The sequence below is a fragment of the Argiope bruennichi genome, chromosome 2 (genome assembly GCF_947563725.1).
Source record: "Argiope bruennichi chromosome 2, qqArgBrue1.1, whole genome shotgun sequence".
NCBI lineage: Eukaryota > Metazoa > Arthropoda > Arachnida > Araneae > Araneidae > Argiope > Argiope bruennichi.
In genome coordinates, this window is record NC_079152.1 from 105,561,392 (window position 1) to 105,581,516 (window position 20,125).

Sequence of the window (20,125 nt, forward strand, 5' to 3'; positions counted from 1 at the left end):
TAATTCTTTGCATGAAGTTTATCTTTGGAACTTTGAACTGCCTAACTATGTCTCTACTTTCTGTTCTTGCTTTTAAAACACGTTGTAAACCAAGTTCTCTTTAAATTTTATGTTAATCCCTTAGCATGAATAAAAGGATATTTTCTGGAGCAGCAAAGTACTCATTTCTTTGAATAATGGGGTCTATAACGTTCTTGAGATCGTCAAAGAGATAGCATGAATATGAGATAAGATTAAACAGATGTTTGGAACCATACGTTCATGATGGTTTTAACTTAATATTAAACCACACAGGTGCATACACTTTCACATTGTACTCATCCAGAGTCTTAAGATTTTCAGTTGTCACGGGCAATCGAAGCAAGCGATTGGCTAATGTTAACCACCTGGAGTGAACAAGTTTTCCAGAGTTTCTTAAAGATAAATCTAGTGAGAAATTTACACTTGATACATCGATACACATTTCCAATAAAAAAATTTTCATCTGTACTTAAATAATTTTCGTCTTCCAGATGAGGAAGGTTATTTTCAACTGGCAAGAAGATAACCATAGGAAGACTAGCACAGTTTTCTAGTTGCCGATCTATTTCGCCTTTAAACTCATTGGGTCCTTTCGTTTTACTATCTAAATGACAAAAAAGATGTCGCAATTGTAGCTCTTTACAATGGAACAAACAGACTAACCCTTGTACAGGTCTTCTTATTTCCTTTTCCATCGAAGAAATCACATCATTAACATACCCAGTATTTACAACGGTTCCATCACACCCAACAGCAGTAAAGTTCAAAAGTTGTTTGTTGTGTTCTCTATCTTTATGAAATTCCAGTTTACTGCCTACTATGTCTTTTCCGGTGCGAGATTTAGGTATTACATGGCTAAAAACTTTGAGTTCGGTTCCTTTATTAGTGAAACGTGCACTTCTGAAATAACTTTTTTTATACAACTTACTACCTCTGTTTTCTTGAACAATTGTTATGTCTTTTCTCCCATCAAAAACGATCCTCTATTTTCGGTTGTTTGAGTCTAACGATTGTCTTTAATGAGAACTCTTCGATTTGTTGATCTTGCTCTTCTCATTTTCATCCTGTCTATTGCATAGGTTTTGTTTTCTTCTGTGATTACACCCAAGTCCTATAAAGCAGCACACTCTATAGTTGCAGCAGCTCTATCTGATATTCCGATACAGTCAGCAATGGAAGCTACAGATAGCAATTTAATATGCATTTGAGTGCTTTACTCTTCGTTCGGTTTTGAAGGGTCTGGTAGTTTTATCTCTTCTTGTCTATTTGATGTATCTGGTTGGTTTGTCCTCTTCTTGTGTGTGCTCTCTTAAAGAACACTGTTGTCCTTCAGCTCTGTCAATAACCATTTCTGGTAAACTAGTATTTTTTGCCCGTTCTTGATTAAACTTAATTATTTTCTGTAGTTGTTTACTTTTTCTTCCTTCTCTCTTCCGCAAAGCGCTTGTGGTGTCTAGAACAATATTATCTATAACCATTTTCCTGTTAGAGTGTTGATCGTTCAGAAACTCTTGTTCCATAACTGGTACTTCGTTTTCTTTAATGCAAGTTCAAGTATTAAAATTTACACATTTACAGGCAGCAGTATCAAATAAACTTTTAGCTTCTTCTCTAAATTTTCTGAGATTGGAAACAAACTTGTTTGAACCTTTTCTGCTTTTAGACTTACTGTATTTAGCATGATAAGTTTTTGTCATTTGTAAAATTCTTTATCTAGAAATAACGGGAATAGAAGCTCTTGACAATATCTGTTCTATTTTGAGAACTAAAGTGTCACATATTTCTTTTACAGAAGGATCCTTCTCTGAAGCAATTTTGGGGTTATGTCTAATATTACAATAGCACTTCATAACAGATTCGTAAGTATACAGTTCAACTTCAAGCAAATCACTAAATTTACCAAAAATAGAGCATTTCGACATTTTTCTTGTCTTCACTAACTTAACTTGAGCCATTTTTACTAACTACAAAGTACACAGGCGCATAAATTCACAAATCAGTTACGTTAATCATTACACAACAGACGGAGCGGAGACTCAAACTCAACTGAACTCGGCACTAGCTCTGATCTCATCACCAAACACAGACGTAACTCCGCTTCCTCTCAATAACATCTATTTCAGTGAAGACTCAGATTCCTGGATGCCATACCAATGCAAGAATAATTGTTTTTATTTTTCTATTCATATTATAATGCCTATTTAAAGCTATTTATTTCCTAATCGAGGCTCACAAAAATCTTTAAAAAGTTACAACAAGTGTGTTTTTATGAAACTTTAATGCTCTTGTGGCACCTCAAAACGTACTCTAATATTGCTCATATTTATAATTTATTTTATCTACACATAAAGGCAACTTATCCGCGCTATTCCAAATTAAAAATCAAAAGTTCGCTTTTTTTATTCCACCCTACTCGACAGTGCCTCCTGATTCATTTCAAAGTTTTTTTTTTTTTTTTTCGAATTTTCATCCATATAAAAGCCCATAAACCCCTATATACGCCATCAATAATTGACTACGAATCAATCCTCCATTTTTAAACAGAAATCTCAAAAATACTAAATTACTGTATGTTCCCTGTTCGGAAAAAAACAATGTTCCCCAACCATAATCACTGTTCATATTTAGCCCATTTTTATTTCATATGAAAACAATGAACATCTGCTTATTGATCACCCTCCAATCAAGAGGCAGATTGGGAAATAAAATTTTCTCACATCACCCATTCTTAATTACTGGGCTGATTTCGACAATTTATTTCACCACTTTAAAAATGGAGGTAACTAACTAGGATGCTATATTATTATAGAAGTATAATTTAAAACAACGTTTTTGTTGTGTTAAAATGTGATTCTTTAAGATCAACATGATAAAATTAATGGCATTAATATAATGAGTGAACATTCGATCATCTAAAGCAATTAAACTAAAGCAGTTTAACAAATAAAGACTAAAAATTGGTAAACTATGTAAATGCCAATAAATTTTAAACAACACTTTTCACAATACATCAAATCAACCATGCTGAATATTGTGGTAAACGAGAAAAATGCTTGGTAGATCTTTGAATTGTGCAAAAGAACGTGTAAAGAGAAAGCGTGATATCCTAAGCCTTATCGAACAGTTTTTTTTTACAATTTGATTTAGTATTTACAGTTTTTATTACTTCATCTAATCTTAATTAATATTTCGAATTCTCGTTTTTTGCGGTTTTGTTCTGCAGTTTCTTTCAGTTCTTGATTTCTGCTGTAGTTAAAATTTTCATCATATATATTTTTTTTTCAAATTCAAATTGAATGCTTCACTGTCTTTTAATATTCATATAATTGTCACTACCTTAATTGATACAGCATTCAAGTAGTTTAATCTTGCATCTAAAGAACAGTCAAAAATATCTTTCATAAACATTGAAACTAAATCCTATTTTAACACACTGTTTAGAAGAAATTCAGTTTCAAAATTTCAAATTTATAGCTGAATTATCACTTTTCCAAAATTATTTTCGATACAAAATCTATAGTTTTTTGCAATGAAAATATTTGTATAAATGATTACCTGCATTTCCCTTGGGACCAGGATCACCAGCAGGACAATGTTCCTTAACAGATAAGCAAAATTCTTTCAGCACTTGAACCTACAAAATAAAGAATGACAATTTTACTTTCATTGTTTTCAATACTCTAAGTTATGGCTAGTATAAATCATGGATTTTTCAGTCATAAGAATTCCATTGTTCTTCGCTATTATATATTGCGAAGATTTTGATAAATTATCTTTCCATTATCCTAATGTTTTCCCTTGACAGGGCAACGTATCAATACGCAAATGAAGTCATTAATTGAAGAAAGAAAGAACGCAAAGTATATTATGCTGGCAACGCGATGAATTTTTCCGAGGGCATTATTTCTTGGTATAATCATTCGGCTAAATGTATATCCATTCATTTCCCGCTCCTTACGCCATGCATATTTCATCACAATACATAAATTCATAATATATTCTTTAAATTTAATTATATTTTTCATATATACATGAATTCATTATAATCATCATTAAAGTTTGGGGATATTAAAGTTTGACATTATAGTTTGAGGGTTTTGGGAATTTTCAATAGGATTTATTTTGATATAAAAAATTACTCATACATTAAATAAAGAAAATATAAGATTGTTTTGCAATCGTTTGAAATTGATTACTTTTCGTTAAAATAATCTATTTGCTTCTGTGCATAATGTATTCTTTAAATTTAGTACTATTTTCCGTAAATACATGAATTTACTAAAATTATAGTTAAATGAGTCTTGGGGGGGGGAGAATATTCAATAGGATTTACTTTGATACAAAAAAAAATTATCATACATTTGATAAAGGAAATCTGAAATTTTTTTGCAATCATTTGAAGTTGAATTCTTTTCATTAAAATAGTCTATTCATTTCTATGAACCTCGTCTGAATATTTAAAATATAGAATGTTAATAATACTTTGGCGAATTAAAAAAATAGTTTCATTATTACATAAAACATTTTTTACCTTTTTGTGTACAATTAAATATAAAACGAATATGTTCGTTATTAAAATACTCAATATTGAAATTTTGATGAGTGTCTAAATTCTACTCCCCAATGAGACTGAAAAACGCATTTTACAGAATTATGTCTGTTTTGTGTACAATTAAATATAAAACGAATATGTTCGTTATTAAAATACTCAATATTGAAATTTTCATGAGTGTCTAAATTCTACTCCCCAATGAGACTGAAAAACGCATTTTTCAGAATTATGTCTGTTTTGTGTACAATTAAATATAAAACGAATATGTTCCTGATTAAAATACTCAATATTGAAATTTTGATGAGTGTCTAAATTCTACTCCCCAATGAGACTGAAAAACGCATTTTTCAGAATTATGTCTGTTTTGTGTACAATTAAATATAAAACGAATATGTTCGTTATTAAAATACTCAATATTGAAATTTTGATGAGTGTCTAAATTCTACTCCCCAATGAGACTGAAAAACGCATTTTTCAGAATTATGTCTGTTTTGTGTACAATTAAATATAAAACGAATATGTTCGTTATTAAAATACTCAATATTGAAATTTTGATGAGTGTCTAAATTCTACTCCCCAATGAGACTGAAAAACGCATTTTTCAGAATTATGTCTGTATGTGTGTTTTCCTTACTAGATGTATGTGAAATGAAAAATGTAACAATGTATTTGAATGAACCATTAAAAATATTATTCTAATCAAACAAAACTAAATCGTCTCAATAAAAGAACAAAATTAGGGTTGTTATTTGATCCTACGAAAGGATAAATTTCCTGCAATGGAATTTTAGAACTTAACATCTTTAAATAGGTATTAAATATTCATGACTATTTTTGGCAACATAATATACAGGGTCCAAAAGATAATTTTTCTACTTTTTCACGGACATACAGCTCCAGTTTTACATTTACTCTGAATGATGTACGAAGTTGTGTTTTCGTAAGTCATTTAAAGCTGTGTTGTTTGATTCATTATAAATGTTACTGTAAAATTACAATAGCTCGTTCTTTTATCCATATTTAGTGTTCGGCAATTAACGTTTGTAATAAAAATATTTTATCTATTTGTGACCAAATATAGCCAAGTGATGAAGTTCTGAATTTTATTATTTTAGGCCAATCCACAGCCATTTCGAGAAAACGTTAAGCCCGATTGGTGGATTATCTTCGAGGTCATTAATGAATGGGTTAATTTGTTTTAAATTGGTTTTCAATGTTTTACAACGTCATAAGTTTCATAGTAGATGTGTTGCCTTCTTTTTCTTCTTTAAAATTTTAGCTTGTCAAAAATATATTATTAAATATGACTATTAAAGTCAGAAAGCGGAAAAAAAATTTTACTTAATTAGTTTTAGCAATGCATCTATTTAACTGAAACACCATAAATAAATTTCTTTATAACCTTATGTTATTTAGAGCAATTTTTTTTTCTAACTGAAGTATATGTCTAAGGGCTAAAAATTTGCTATTCGGTCAGGATCAGGTCGAATATCTATGAAAATATTGTCTCTCTCTCTCTCTCTCTCTATATATATATATATATATATATATATATATATAATATGCAGCTACATCTAAAACACAGATGAATTAAGACAAAAGTAATAAAAATCAAGTTAATAGGAAAATCGAATTAAACAAATATATATATATATATATATATGGAGCTAGACCCGTGAGGTATTTCATTTCGCAAATGATTAGGGAATTGAGCATTCCGAGATCCACTGTGCCATGATTGTGTAGAGAATACCTAATTTGGGGCAAAACACCCACCATGGACAACGCAATGACCAAACTCCTACATCTAGTGACCGTCAGAAGTGGTGTGTTCTTAAAATGATTGACAGACAAACGCAAGATATCCGCAGGAATCAATGGATGTTATGGACATGTTCGTTAGGTCGATGCGACAAAATGTGGCTTTATTGAACTATGGCAGCAGAAGAACGACTTGAGTGACTTTACTAACAGCACGACAACAACTTCAGCTTCTCGCTTGGTCTCGTGACTCCTTGGTCCTTAGATGATTGGAAAACCGTGGTTTAGTTAGATGAGTCAGTTGGTAAGAGCTGATAGTAGAGTTCGAGAGTGGCGCATATCGCACAATTCATGGACCCATGTTTCAGACAAGTTATTGTGCAAGCTAGTGGTGGCTCTATAATATTGTAAGCTGCTTTTAAATGGAATAGATTGGATTCTCTGGTCCAATTGAACTAATTATTTACTGGAAATGGTATATTCACTTACTTGGAGACCATTTGCAGCCATTCATGGACTTCATTTACCCAAACAACGATCGAAGCAAGTTATGGAATCACAATGTGCCATGTCACCGGATCACAACTCTTTGCGATTAGTTTGAAAAACATTATGGGCAATTCCAGCGAATGTTTCGGCTGCCTAGATCACCCGGCATGAATGCCATCGAGCATTTTTGGGACATAATTGAGGTTCAGCTCAAGCCCAAAATCCAGCACCCGCAACGCATTCACAATTATGGACGTCTATAGCAGCGGCATGGCTCAATAATTTTTCGGGAGACTTCTAACGACTTGCTGAGTCCATGCCTCGCCAAATTGCTTCACGTCTCTTGGTAAAAGGAGATCCGACACGTTATAAGAGATTTTGTTAACACTAAAAGGATGTTAAAAATGCGGTGGTACAGATACAAAGGGAATATTTGTTCTGCTGCTAAGTGTATTTTCGCTTTCTTCTATCCGCATGAATTTGTCACGCTTATTCTGAAAATTTATCTCTGAGTGTTCTCACGCATACCCAAAACTACTGACTGGTGCATTCCTCAACTACAATTGATTTTGTCTCTCCTGGCTCTCACTTCTCTGTCTCTCCATGGCTTCCTTGGTCAAAGCTGTCATTAGCATTATGACAGACACGTGTGACTGACGTGAATAACATAACAAATATTATCAATAGATCTGTGTGCAATATGCGGTCCAAAAGATAGTACCAATCGATCGCATTTGGGTCTATGTGACTACTTTCGCTATTATTTATTAAAATACCCAAAAATACAATGTACAATGCACTTTCTTCATCCAATTCATTGTAAATGATTCGACAATGTTTTAGTGAGGAACTTTGACAATATATCGACTACAGAATACTTTCACCGTACATTTGATAGTGTCTAAAAATAAAAATAAAAAGTCTTTTTTTCTTTTATTTATTAACGCATTTGAAGAAATTACAAACTATTTCCTTTGCATTTGTTGGGCAATCGTGATTCACTTCAAAGATTTGTCAGTGACCTGCAAGTAAAATATTGATTTATTTGCCAGGTACATTATCGTGTTGAAAGACTAAATGAGAAAATAATTGATCTCTGAATTTCGCAAAGGGAATCATTTCAGGAAATCATTATTTTCTTAAAACAAGAAGAAGAATGACGGTAATGATGAAATTTATGCTTTTGGAACTTCATTTCCAAATGTCTCCTTTAATTTCATATAGTAAGAAATTTAGAACCCTTTATGTAGAGAATAAAAAGCATAAATTCTAAATGATTACAGTACTGAAAATAGTGAAAGCATATGAAGATTTTTAGGAAGATTATTTAGAGATTCGATTATTCAATTCATAGGAGCTAGTCAGTACAAATATATTTTGCTACATTTTCTTCATTTTTCATTTTCTTGTGTTCGGTTTTCAAAATTGACCCTACTGTGCAGAAAGTATAATCAAACATTTGTGCATAAAAGTTTACTATAAATGTGTAAAAATATAATTCATTATATATTATTTTAATAATTATTTAATATTGCTAACAGTTATTCAATGAAAAATTTTTCGAAGACAATTTTGATATTTTATTCTGAATGCATTATGAACTTGCATTTATTGTATTAATGGATATTGAAATCTATTTCAATCATTAAAACAAATTTATAATTGTTCTTTGTTACTTCTGTATATAAATAAAATTTTCAAATGCTTTCTTGTTATATATTCCAGAATAATTTAATTTAAATTTTAAATTCCACTCCAAGCATTAATGAAATACTAGAAAGGAGAAATAAATGGAAATGAAATTGAAAGTATGATCGAAAATGCTTTTAAATACCTTAAACATTTATCTTTAAATTTTGTTTTTTAAATTATGTTTTTCCTTCTCTCAAACTTTCCCGAGGCGAGGTTGTCGCAATCAAATATTGATTCAAAGCTGAAAGAACTAATCGAATTTCACCAATTTTTTCTAAACCCTTTTGTTTAATTTGACATATTTTAGGTTTTTGAAGATGAAATCTTGTAACCGACTTTTCATTCCTTGCGGCTCTAGAGTTAAGTATTCTCAGTGACAACATAAAATTTCAGTATTTTGAGTATGAAAATTAAGTTAAGTAAGATTAAATTCTAAATGAATGACGCTACCTGGTAGAAGATTTAAAAAAAATTATATTTATTGTAAAAATCCATTTGATTTATTTAATAAAATTAGAGAATGCAGATATGCCTAATTTTCATGCAATTTTATTTTTTTATTAACCAATTCTCCAAAAAAATTGCAAATCTTTAATTATTATTTGTTTATGTAATAAAAAATAAATTTTATAAATTTAATTTCCATTTATTCTATCGAAATAAAATTTGCTTTAAAACATTGCATTATTAGTTAATTATAAGAATTCTTGAAATTTCATTATATTGAAATGAATGAGATCACAATATAGAGTACATCCCCCAAAAAATCAAACTGTGAATATTTATTAGCATTTAATTTTGGTCTTTTACTAAAACCATAGAATAAAATTTTTATTTATATTAATTTTCTTCAAATAATTCGCATTTTTTCCTTATAGTATTTTCTACATTAATTGATGTGCCATTATTTAAGAGAAAAAAAAAAACGGAATTCCGAAGAGTGATCTAGTGTCGATACTTTTCTTTTTTATCGCAAGGAAAAATTCCACACTTTTATTTTGGCGACCCCGAAACTAATTGAATATGTATCGTAATCAAATAATACTTATAAATGAATCTTCAAAGATAGCGTGTTACTTAAGTACACGGACAAGAGTTCCTAAGCTAATTTCGCTAGGTTCTGTGCAATAAAAGAAACTAATTACCTGAAGATGCACTAAGAATTCATTAAAGAAGCATTAGTTCTATTCTTTTCATCGAGCTTCGAGACTCTTAATAATTGCACCGATTCTTCAATTAGTAGATGAATAAGCTGCTTAAAAAGGAAGATAAAAGGTGAGAAAATATGAAAGTTTTTGCGATAGGAAGTTTTGAAATGATTTTTCATTATCTTTTGTGTCAATAAACTTTCATGTTTGTTCTACGTCCTATTTTAATAAGATATTATATATTTGAAACAAAAAATAAATTAAACCCATCGATGAAAATGTTATCATTTCAAGGAAAACAATGTCAACGTAGCAACATAAGTTTGCTTCAAAAATATCTACATGTTTAAAAAGTACCTGAAATAGCTTTATTCGTGATTGGAATGTATTGAAATTTAATTATCTTTGCGTCCTATCAAAAATAATGCATTCTTTTTTCTGTCAAATTATTGGTATTTTGATAAAATATGCTATTATTTCTTCTTAACGTTTTAAATGGAAAAATATTCTAATTAGTTAGACGCATATTATTAAAATGCATGCCAAAAAAATTCATTATTAATAAATTGTTTCCAAAAGATGTAAAATTTTTGATAATAACAAATACTTGTTTGTAACAATCATAAAATAAATTACTATATCCACAAACGAAAAGAAAAATTGCTTCAAACGGACATAAATTGGAGAATTCATTGTAATGAATTAAAGACTGAAATACAATCTAACTTCTGGAAAAGCGATAACTTGACGCAAACAATCTTGACAATAAAATGATTTCTTCTTTATTCAAAAATATCACACAGTTTTAAGTAAGCACTTCTCACTTCAGTCACAAATGATTTTAAAATGCTATGAAATTCATAATGTAAAAAAAAAAATAACCAGAAATTTTTCTATTTTATGTCGAAAGTACCAGAAAAAAAATCTGTTTCAATATTATGATACAATGAGTACATGTAAATACAATTTACAGTTAGCACTGCTGTTAATATACATAGAATTGCAACTCTTTATTTAGAATGTGAAAATAAAATTTCATTAAGATATAAAGTTGAAAGAAAATAAAAAAGTATAGATAAATTAATTTCGTCGCAATAGTATTAAACTGTCTAACAGTTGCTACTAAGACTGTTATGCATACAAGCCAACCAAACTGGGCGTTATATTCGGATTATTGGAGTTACTTAAAATATCTCGATAAATATCCATCCACTTTTGTAATAATATCTACAAGTAAGCATCATATATTAGCTGTTCAGTTTTATCATTGTTAATATCTGATTAAATTATATGCATCAGAAAAATACTGTTATGTGTAATATGAAAAACACATTCTATTGTTTCAAGACATCACTGATATGAAAACTGACACAGAACACATAGATGAAGCCAGAATAAATGATTCCAAGTATTTCAAAAAATGTTTTCAACCGAATACTGATAAATAATCTAAAAGCAAAAGAACACACGTTTTAGAAAGTTTCACAATACCTGTTTCTCTTTCACCGGTCTGCTAGAACAACACAGATTCACATTTATGTCTTTTGTTAACGCTATCCATCCCAAGAGGATTTAGCGACAGCGTCTACTGATTGAAATCAAATCCCACTTTGCGACGGGTGACTTTGGGCTCCACTCTAGAGGAACGGCAGAGGGTTGGTTCATGGATTGTAATTTGAACACGCTTCGAGGAAGCTTAGTCGCCGGTAATTAGAAGACGTATCCTCCGAGGGTTAGTCGTCGGCTCGGTAGGCTTTGTTAACTGAATACTGGAGCAGAGAAGGGTCGCAGTTGTAGGGCAGGAACGACGACGTTGAGATTTCCTTGGAGTATTACTGATTAAACAGTGGTTATTTTCACCGTTTGGAGAATTACGAAGACCTAACTGCTATGGATCACATGAGATTGCTTCTACTGTTGTGTTCCAGTACTTCGATTCCTTGATTAATTTGCGATCAACTGGCTTCTACCCTTAAGTTTAAGTAGTTTTGTAGAAAGGGAAAATATTCTGACTGTTGAATGACTAGCACTTTGACATGATTGTAATACTAGTTGCATATAAATATTAAATCTTATGTTTTGGTGTTGCAATACAATATATGGTACGTTTATATGCTTAAGTGTTTTACATGCAAAGAACTCTTTACAAGCACTCATTAAGATAAACGGAAAAATCACATTCCTCAAAAGTTATTTTTTATTGAAAAAATGCTTTAGGTTTAGCTTGCATTAAAGGAATAGAAAAAAATTGCAGGAAAACTAAAAAAAAAAATTGTAATTCAAACAAGAAAATATAACAAATGATAAATGAAAGAATTTTAATCGCTATTTAATAAATAGACATAATTATTTTTAAATACTACTAATTTTTGCATGAGACAATGAGTAATGAAATTCTTTGAAATTTCGTTTTGGGGAGCATGGAATTTTTCAATTCTTCTTATAAAATGGCATCTTTATTTTTTCCTTTCTCTTCGATCTCCATTAAAAAATAAGACAACTTTTCTGCTCTTTTTAATAATTATTTTAAGATTTTTTTTTTACTTCTTTGCTTTCACTGGTTTTTCTACATCAACCTTCATCTACTTTCATCATTTTTTATTTCTTTTTGCGTATCTGAAAATACTTCGAAGCCATTTTCCTTAGAAGTTAATACGGTTTTAATCAGTCATTCCCTTCCAATCTAGCAACGAGACTGATCATTTGCTGTTTATACCATTAAAATGAAATTCTACTTTTGTACAAATTGAACCGAAATAATTGTGACAATACATCTATACAAAATTCATTGTTACTTGACATTGGTAAAGTTACTGTAATGTGCAGTTTTCATAGACATAATGATGTCAGACATTGTTATGTTCAAAGATGAATCTGTTTAATTTCTTTTACCCTTATACTGTACTGAGACGTCACGCCAGTTTTTCTTTCTAAGTTAACTGAAATGAATTTCAATACTTGATGGAAGACTTGAGGTTATAATATGTACAACTTGACTTAGTCTTTCTGATTACACATTTAAAAAAATCAAACAAAATATTTTTAATCCAAGATTTAATCCAAGAAAAAAATTGTAGTTGCAAAGTTATGTCAAAACTCTCCACATGTACCCGATAATATTTCTAACAATACCCTTCCATGATTATATAATACTGATAAGAAGTGAATAAATTCTGGAAATAGATGATAAAGCTGTTTATAATATCCAATTCTATCTGTTGAAATTAGAAGTTGAATGTAGGCATTAAAAACATCTTGTATTTTGAAACTAACTTTATTAGAAAAAACAGAAAGTAATATGAGAACCTATAATTACATCAGGTTATTATAAATTTCATGAATAACATATAAATATAACTTGAACATGTTGTAAATGGTGTGTAAATCAATAAATATTTCCAATGAATGTTAAATTTTATAGTAAATGTATCACTGTACGAAATCTTTAAAAAACTGCCAATGAAAAAGAACTATGATGAAAAATATTCATTTACGAAAATTTAATGACACAAATATCATCCATCAGGAGTATTCCCTAGCTATGATTAGCATTTTAACATCTGTAAGAAATAAAGGCAGTCACAAGCACCCTTCAAGAAGACGAATTTTTTTGTATTTTCTTCCATCAAAGCCTGATATCTAATTTAGCTCTTTGGCATAAGATCAATACATTCATTTGTTGCTGTTCGATTTTCTGCATAGTCATTACTCTAAGGTCAATTACCCTCAAAGACTGAGGCCACGATCTTAAATTGGAAGTACCTATCTCTCCACAGCCTCATGCAACTTTTATTTGCCTTCGAGCAATCTTTATTACCATTATGTATCAGTCAAGTTTAGAAAAGAAGTTATCTGCAATTAAAAATTTTTTTGATAATATTCATTTACAGTATTTAGATAAATGATTTGATTCAATTAAACTCAGCACTCCGAAAGAAAAATGTAATTATTTATTCATCAAACTGAGGAAAAAAGAAAGAAAAAAACGGAAGTATGATTTTAAAAAGACTATTCAATACCAAGTGTAACAGAAATAATTAATACATAGTAGAATATTAATGTTATACATCTTTAATTCTAAATATAAAAACAACAACTCATATTTTTTTAAAGGTAAATTTGTTCTTATATAACAAACAATTTGAATTAAGTATTTATTGAATTTTTGCTTAATGAAAATAAAGCCGAAATTTATATATGGGAAATAAAAATAAATTTTAGAAGGAATAATCCAAAAACTTACAAATATTCCTGGTTTTATGCTTCTGAAAGCCAAATTAATTTATGAGTAAAATAAATTGTAAATTATTAAATAAAAATGTCTAGTGTAATTATTTTAACCATCATTCCTAAATTCTTACAAATCAATCAATGTGCGTCATTTTTTATTTTTGCTCCAATTAAACCAAGGTAGTTATATCAAACAGAGATCCACTTGAGGGGGGGAGGGAATTAAATATTTTTTTTTAATAATTAACATGATTTAATATAAGAATATCTTTCTTCAAGCTTCACCATATTCTGTGTAAATCTCGTATGGTGTAATACCGTACTTTAAGAATATTTATTTCATTCTCTCATAAGTAAAAACATTGCTTTCAAATTTGCATTTAAAATGTGTAACTTTTAAAGTGAAGAAGAAATAACAGTTATCCGATTTCATAAATCTGGTACTTATGATAAAAATATTACACATTAAATATTATATGCAATGTTAAAATATTTACAGAAAAAAATTCATAACTAACGCATAAGAAGTGGTTCCATAAATGTTACGTTCCCACATCAAATACATATGGACATCAAAGCATCATACCATTATTTTCACTTCTCATGCAGAACTTTAAATTTTAATATTCAAGTCAGAGGCGAATCCCTAAATCTCCCTGGGTTTTCAGGCGATTTTGTTTCTGGTTATTCTCTTTCGATGAAGGTCTTGGAAGAAGTTATTTTTTATATGTCATATAAAACTCTGACAGCGAAAATAAATAGAGTTTCTCATATCATATGAAAAGTCTTAACAATATTTTTAAGGTACGCTTTAGGTTTAAATATTTGAAACTCTCTTCATATTAAATTTTTCAAAGAAAATTACAAAACAATTTCGAAATTCGAATTCCCTTTAAGCCTTCTAATGAAAATAACGTACTTTGACTTTAAACATCGAAATATGTTCCAGAAAGTGCAAATGAGATAAAATAGTCCATTTCATATACCATTCTTGCTAGGAAGCATATAAATTATTACATAATTATGTAACAGAAATAAAAATATATTATTTGTGCAAATCTAAATTCCAATTCAAAAATAAAGAAAATAAAATTCATACTGAGAAATTAATCAGATTTTAAAAATTTCATACTTATTAGTCATTAAGCCCTATTTTTTTATTTCAAAAAACGCAGATCAATAGTTCTAATTTGAATAAGGAGTGAAAACAATAAAACAACTGAAAAAAGGAAAATTTCCTGAAAATCAACTTTTAAAGAATTTGTATTATATTCTCTTTCAATTTTTCAAATATTACTTCATCACGATGGTCAAATACATTACTATTAATTAGTGAACATTGGAGACAACAGGATATTTTACCACATAATTCTACACAATGAAAAAGAAAAAAAATCTAGCAGTGGATACTGATTAAAGTAGATTTTTACTAAAAATTGCCAGTAAGATTTAGTTTCTACTTTCATTTATTGAAAGTAGGTATTTTTTTTTTGTAACATCATGCCAATCAGAAAATAACGGATGGAGGATATACTTTATGATTAAATACTGTAAAATTTAAAGTATCTTTTAAAATTCGATGTTCACAAGTAAAATCACATACATTTAAGGAATGATAAAACCTATGCGTTGTATAAAATGTGAAATAATTGGATAAGAATAATCAGATTCACTTGGGAACACAAACTATGTTTTGGTCTCCCTTGAGACATATTGTGCTAAATTAAAATTGACAAACCTGAATCATTGAAAAAAGAGCAGGCGTTGGGCTTCTCGTACAATTTCTAATACAGTTTTCATTTTCCTTCCCAAACATAAAATTATGGATTTTGGCCCAAATCTTGAGTGCCACAAGTGCTCAGATATTTATTTTTACACAAGAGAGTCAACAACTTCGTCATATAGTAAAGAAAATCGGAACTTGTGTATTTATTGCATGCTATTTGAGAATAAAAGTTACGAAAAAATCAACTTTCTGCGTGCAATCTCTAACATTAAATTGCTGGAATGTAATTAATGCACAAGTACCAGAAAATTGAAGATGTATTTTGGAGGTATGATGTCCGATAGATTGAAATCAAAATTTGACACGGTATTACAATAGTAATTCCAAGATTACATACTGAATTTCAATTACTCAAGTCATTTCGGTTTTGAATCATCACTTTAACAATCATGCTAAAGTACAGACAATAAACTAGAATCCACATTTTAAATGCTAAACCTGTGTATTAAATTTTATTTTTCTTACTTTTTAAAATTTTGCAGTTACTGATTTGACTTCTACTCGAACAATACAATCAGACAAACTTCTTTTGGATGAACTTTTTAAAGCCCATTTACCAACTTTTTTCATCTTGCTCTAAACGTTTTTGAGTTATCATATTCACAGCATTATATTATAATTACAATTACTGATAACTTCACCATGTAGATAAAAATGTTTAGATAACTAAATAATAACAGTTCACAAAAAAATTTGAACTGAAAATATTTTTGATTTCACAATATGAAAAATTTTAGTACTAAAATCAAAGGAAGAAATAAATTCTTTATACATTACACCCACATTATGCCATACATGGATGAAATTTAATGAAATATAAAACTTATTACTATATATATATATATATATATATATATATATATATATATATATATATATATATATATTTATATATATATATATATATATATATATATATATATATATATATATATATTTATATATATATATATATATATATATATATATATATATATATATATATATATATATATATATATATATATATATATATATATACGCGAATTCGACTTAGATTGAATTCGATAAAAATTATAAGCTTATTTCAGGTAAACGAATTCCGTATTTTTTTTAAATAATTTTTATTTATAATTTATATGTTAAAATAGATTTAGATTTTAAAACCGACATTCTCAAACATAAGTTTATATTGATGAGATGTATTAACATATTTCTTTAAAATTTCATTTGAAAGCGTGAATCTACATCACTTTACATCAATATTCTAGCAATTTGCATTTAAAGATGCATGACTTTTCTATTATTTCCCATGTTACCGTGTAAAAGAACATTCGATAGAAACCACTAGATCATTTATTACAACTTAGAAAAATGTATATATTTTATAATGAACATAAAATATTTATTCCTCTTTTAATTTTTTTATCTGAAATGATATTTCAAAACTTAAATGGCATTTATGGGATTACATCCTATCATAACTTATCCTCTAAACCTTGACTGATAACTGTAATGTAAGTTACAGTCCTTTATAATGTAACGTTGTTATCAATTAAGTAACGAAGGGAGACAATCTTGACACCTATCATAACAGATCACGTTTGTCAGTCATGCATCATGTAATATCTATTCTAGATATATCTACCGCAATCATTTATCATCATTGAACATCCGCAAAGGGAGCATTGACCATTCGAACATACATAAACTACAGAAGAATATTTTAATATTTTCCTTATTCAGAATTACTTTTATGATTGAAATTACATTATACTATATTAAATTTCGAAAAGAATCATTCAATAGATTAAGTATTTTTTTCTTATTTATTTACATTTTTATTTGATATGATATCATTCTTGATTGGAAATTTGTGAATTTAATAAAAACTTTTCCTTGCATTTTGAAAAATTCGAAGATGATTTGGTAATCGTAATGCTGCCAGATTTTCAACTTTATATAATAAATTAGTAACGGAGGTGACATATTTCTATGTAAAAAATAAGACAAGCATTTTTTTTTTTTTTTTTTTTTTTTGTATAGAAAGGAACTTGGCTACTTCGATGGTTGGCTGATTTGCATTATTTATTGGCGCAAAAGCCACACTTGGCCATACTGCGCCAATCAGTTTTATTTGGCTACTTCGAAACGTATCAGACCATACCCTAAAGCTGATTAATCTAAGATTCAAACTAAGAAAAAAATGGGTCTAACGATGATTACAGAAATAGTAAAAGAAACATTTTAAGCCCAAAATGATATCAAATAAACTTATTTAAATAGTTTCAGTAAAAGAACACATTACTAATAAATAATCAGTAAAGAAGCTTTGTAAATCAAATGGTAATAAATAAAATTTATAGAATTTATTGTAAATTTACTCTATATTGTATTTTAAATGAAAGTTATTTTTTCAATGTATAGATAAATAACATTAATATGCTGTTGATATAGAGTATTTTGAATCGAATAATTATGCAGTAATAGTACATTTTGCGTCTTACGTCTTCAAAGCTTATCAAAAAATGTGAGAAAATATTATCGTTACTTTGTTTGGAGATGTAATTTGTGTAAATTTCACAGTAACGTGTTTGAGTGAATTTAAGACCTGAAATAATCATTTGCTTATGATTACACAGGGTCGGCATGTACATAATTAGAAAAAAAAAAGAATTAAAAATCATAACACTTGTTCGCAGTTTTCGGGTTGAATTATATAAAAAATGAGTTATAGACATTTTTCTAGAATTATGGTAGTAAGAAATCAAAGAGATGGGAGAAAATTCAAATTACCGGAAAATTCTAATTTCAAATGCGCGAATTAAGCAAATTCCACTGTATTCTTTTTTTTTAATTTATCGTCTTCACTATACAAAACATTCCTTTCGATATTTTTAAACATTTTTAATTAAATTTGCATAATACATTTTGGGAAGTTTGGAAAGTTTCTATTCAATTTTCACTCACTTTCTGAAATTCTATGCAGTTAATGATTCTTGATGATAATAAAATGTTTTAATAATTTTAGAGTTCGTAATTGTATCTATTTATCACAAAATTCGTATCACTGAGATGCAGTTTTTAGAAATCAATTTCAGAAATATTTATTTTTATATTACATGACATTTATATTCATCAATTACGAAATGTATTGAAAACGAAAAGGCAGAAAATAATAATCATGAAAGTTTACTAATGTCATTTCTAACTGCAGTCAAAAGAAGGGAGTAAAAATAAATTATCATAATTCTATAAATATTATAGACAAATAATGATATAATGAAAATAAAATGAGAAATTCCAGACATTCATTATTAAAATATATCATAAATATTATATTAAATCCAATTTATTCGAATCAAAATCTCACTCTTTTGCAGTTTTGTTTTGGCATCAAAATAATTAAATTTAATAAGAAAATTATTTTAATTATATTAATTAAAACAATTATTAGTTAGAAAAGAATTAAAATATTTATTATTGAAGTATGCGAACTAGAATACATAATGGCATTTCATTAGAATATTAAATTTTATAAAGATTATGAATAAGTATTTTCATTCATAGAAAATAATAGCATTAGAATATAATTTTCTTAATGAAAAATTTTGATAATGTAGGATTAAATATAAAAGTTTAACATAAAGAAAGTTAAGATGAGAATTTGGAATAAAAATGTAAATTTGAATAAAATCCATTTGGTACAGGAATTTATATTCGTTTTCCCAAAAACAATGAAAATGCTTCTGGTTTCGAGATAATGATTATAATTTCTTTCACGGCATTTTCAACCACGATAAATATTGTAAAATATAAAGATTAAATTTAGAAATTAGTAAATATAAGACAGCTTCTGAACAAACGTTTTTATCACTGCATTAAAATGGTAAATTTTGTTTCTTTCTTTCTTTTTCAAAAATCTGGAAGTCAAAATAAAAATTAAAAAATGGTAAGGCGTAAAAATGACAATGGATTATAAATTCTTAATAAATAAACAAAAAAAAATGAAAATCCCGAAAATTTAAAAATTAAAATATAATGTAAATGGTGCATACATTTACAACTTTTTGTAAGCTTTTTCAATCTGTGCCTGACAATTTAACAATTAACTTTGAAAAAAATTGATTTTCCCTTTCTTAACTTATAAAAGTAATTTTGAAAAATTGTTGTTATTAGAACAATAAGCGACATACAGAAATTGGGATTTTATTTTGTCCTTTATATCCACAAATCGATTGGTAGGAAATTCCATGGTTATTTCAAAAAATTATTTTTAAAAAAATTAAGAAACAATCAAACTGAAGAAAGGTTTGCCAGTTTTCCTTCAAAAAATTAATACAAAAATAATCGGCAGAAAAACCTGATTTAGGAGGAAAACAATAGACGTAAACGATCTACACCGGTGAATAAAGCTTAAAACAAATTATAGTTTTAACATTTTTATTACAACAAAAACGGTCCTCC

The 20,125-nt window shown here is 28.3% G+C and overlaps 1 protein-coding gene across 1 annotated transcript in view; it reads right to left on the bottom strand.

The window, feature by feature from the left end:
* The window catches only part of LOC129962067 (uncharacterized), a 367,795-nt gene that overhangs the window by 217,643 nt on the left and 130,027 nt on the right, over positions 1-20,125 (bottom strand). Inside the window, exon 2 of the mRNA XM_056075776.1 lies at positions 3,577-3,655. Within this exon, the coding sequence (XP_055931751.1) occupies positions 3,577-3,655 (79 nt within the window). The remainder of the gene's footprint in view (positions 1-3,576; positions 3,656-20,125) is intronic.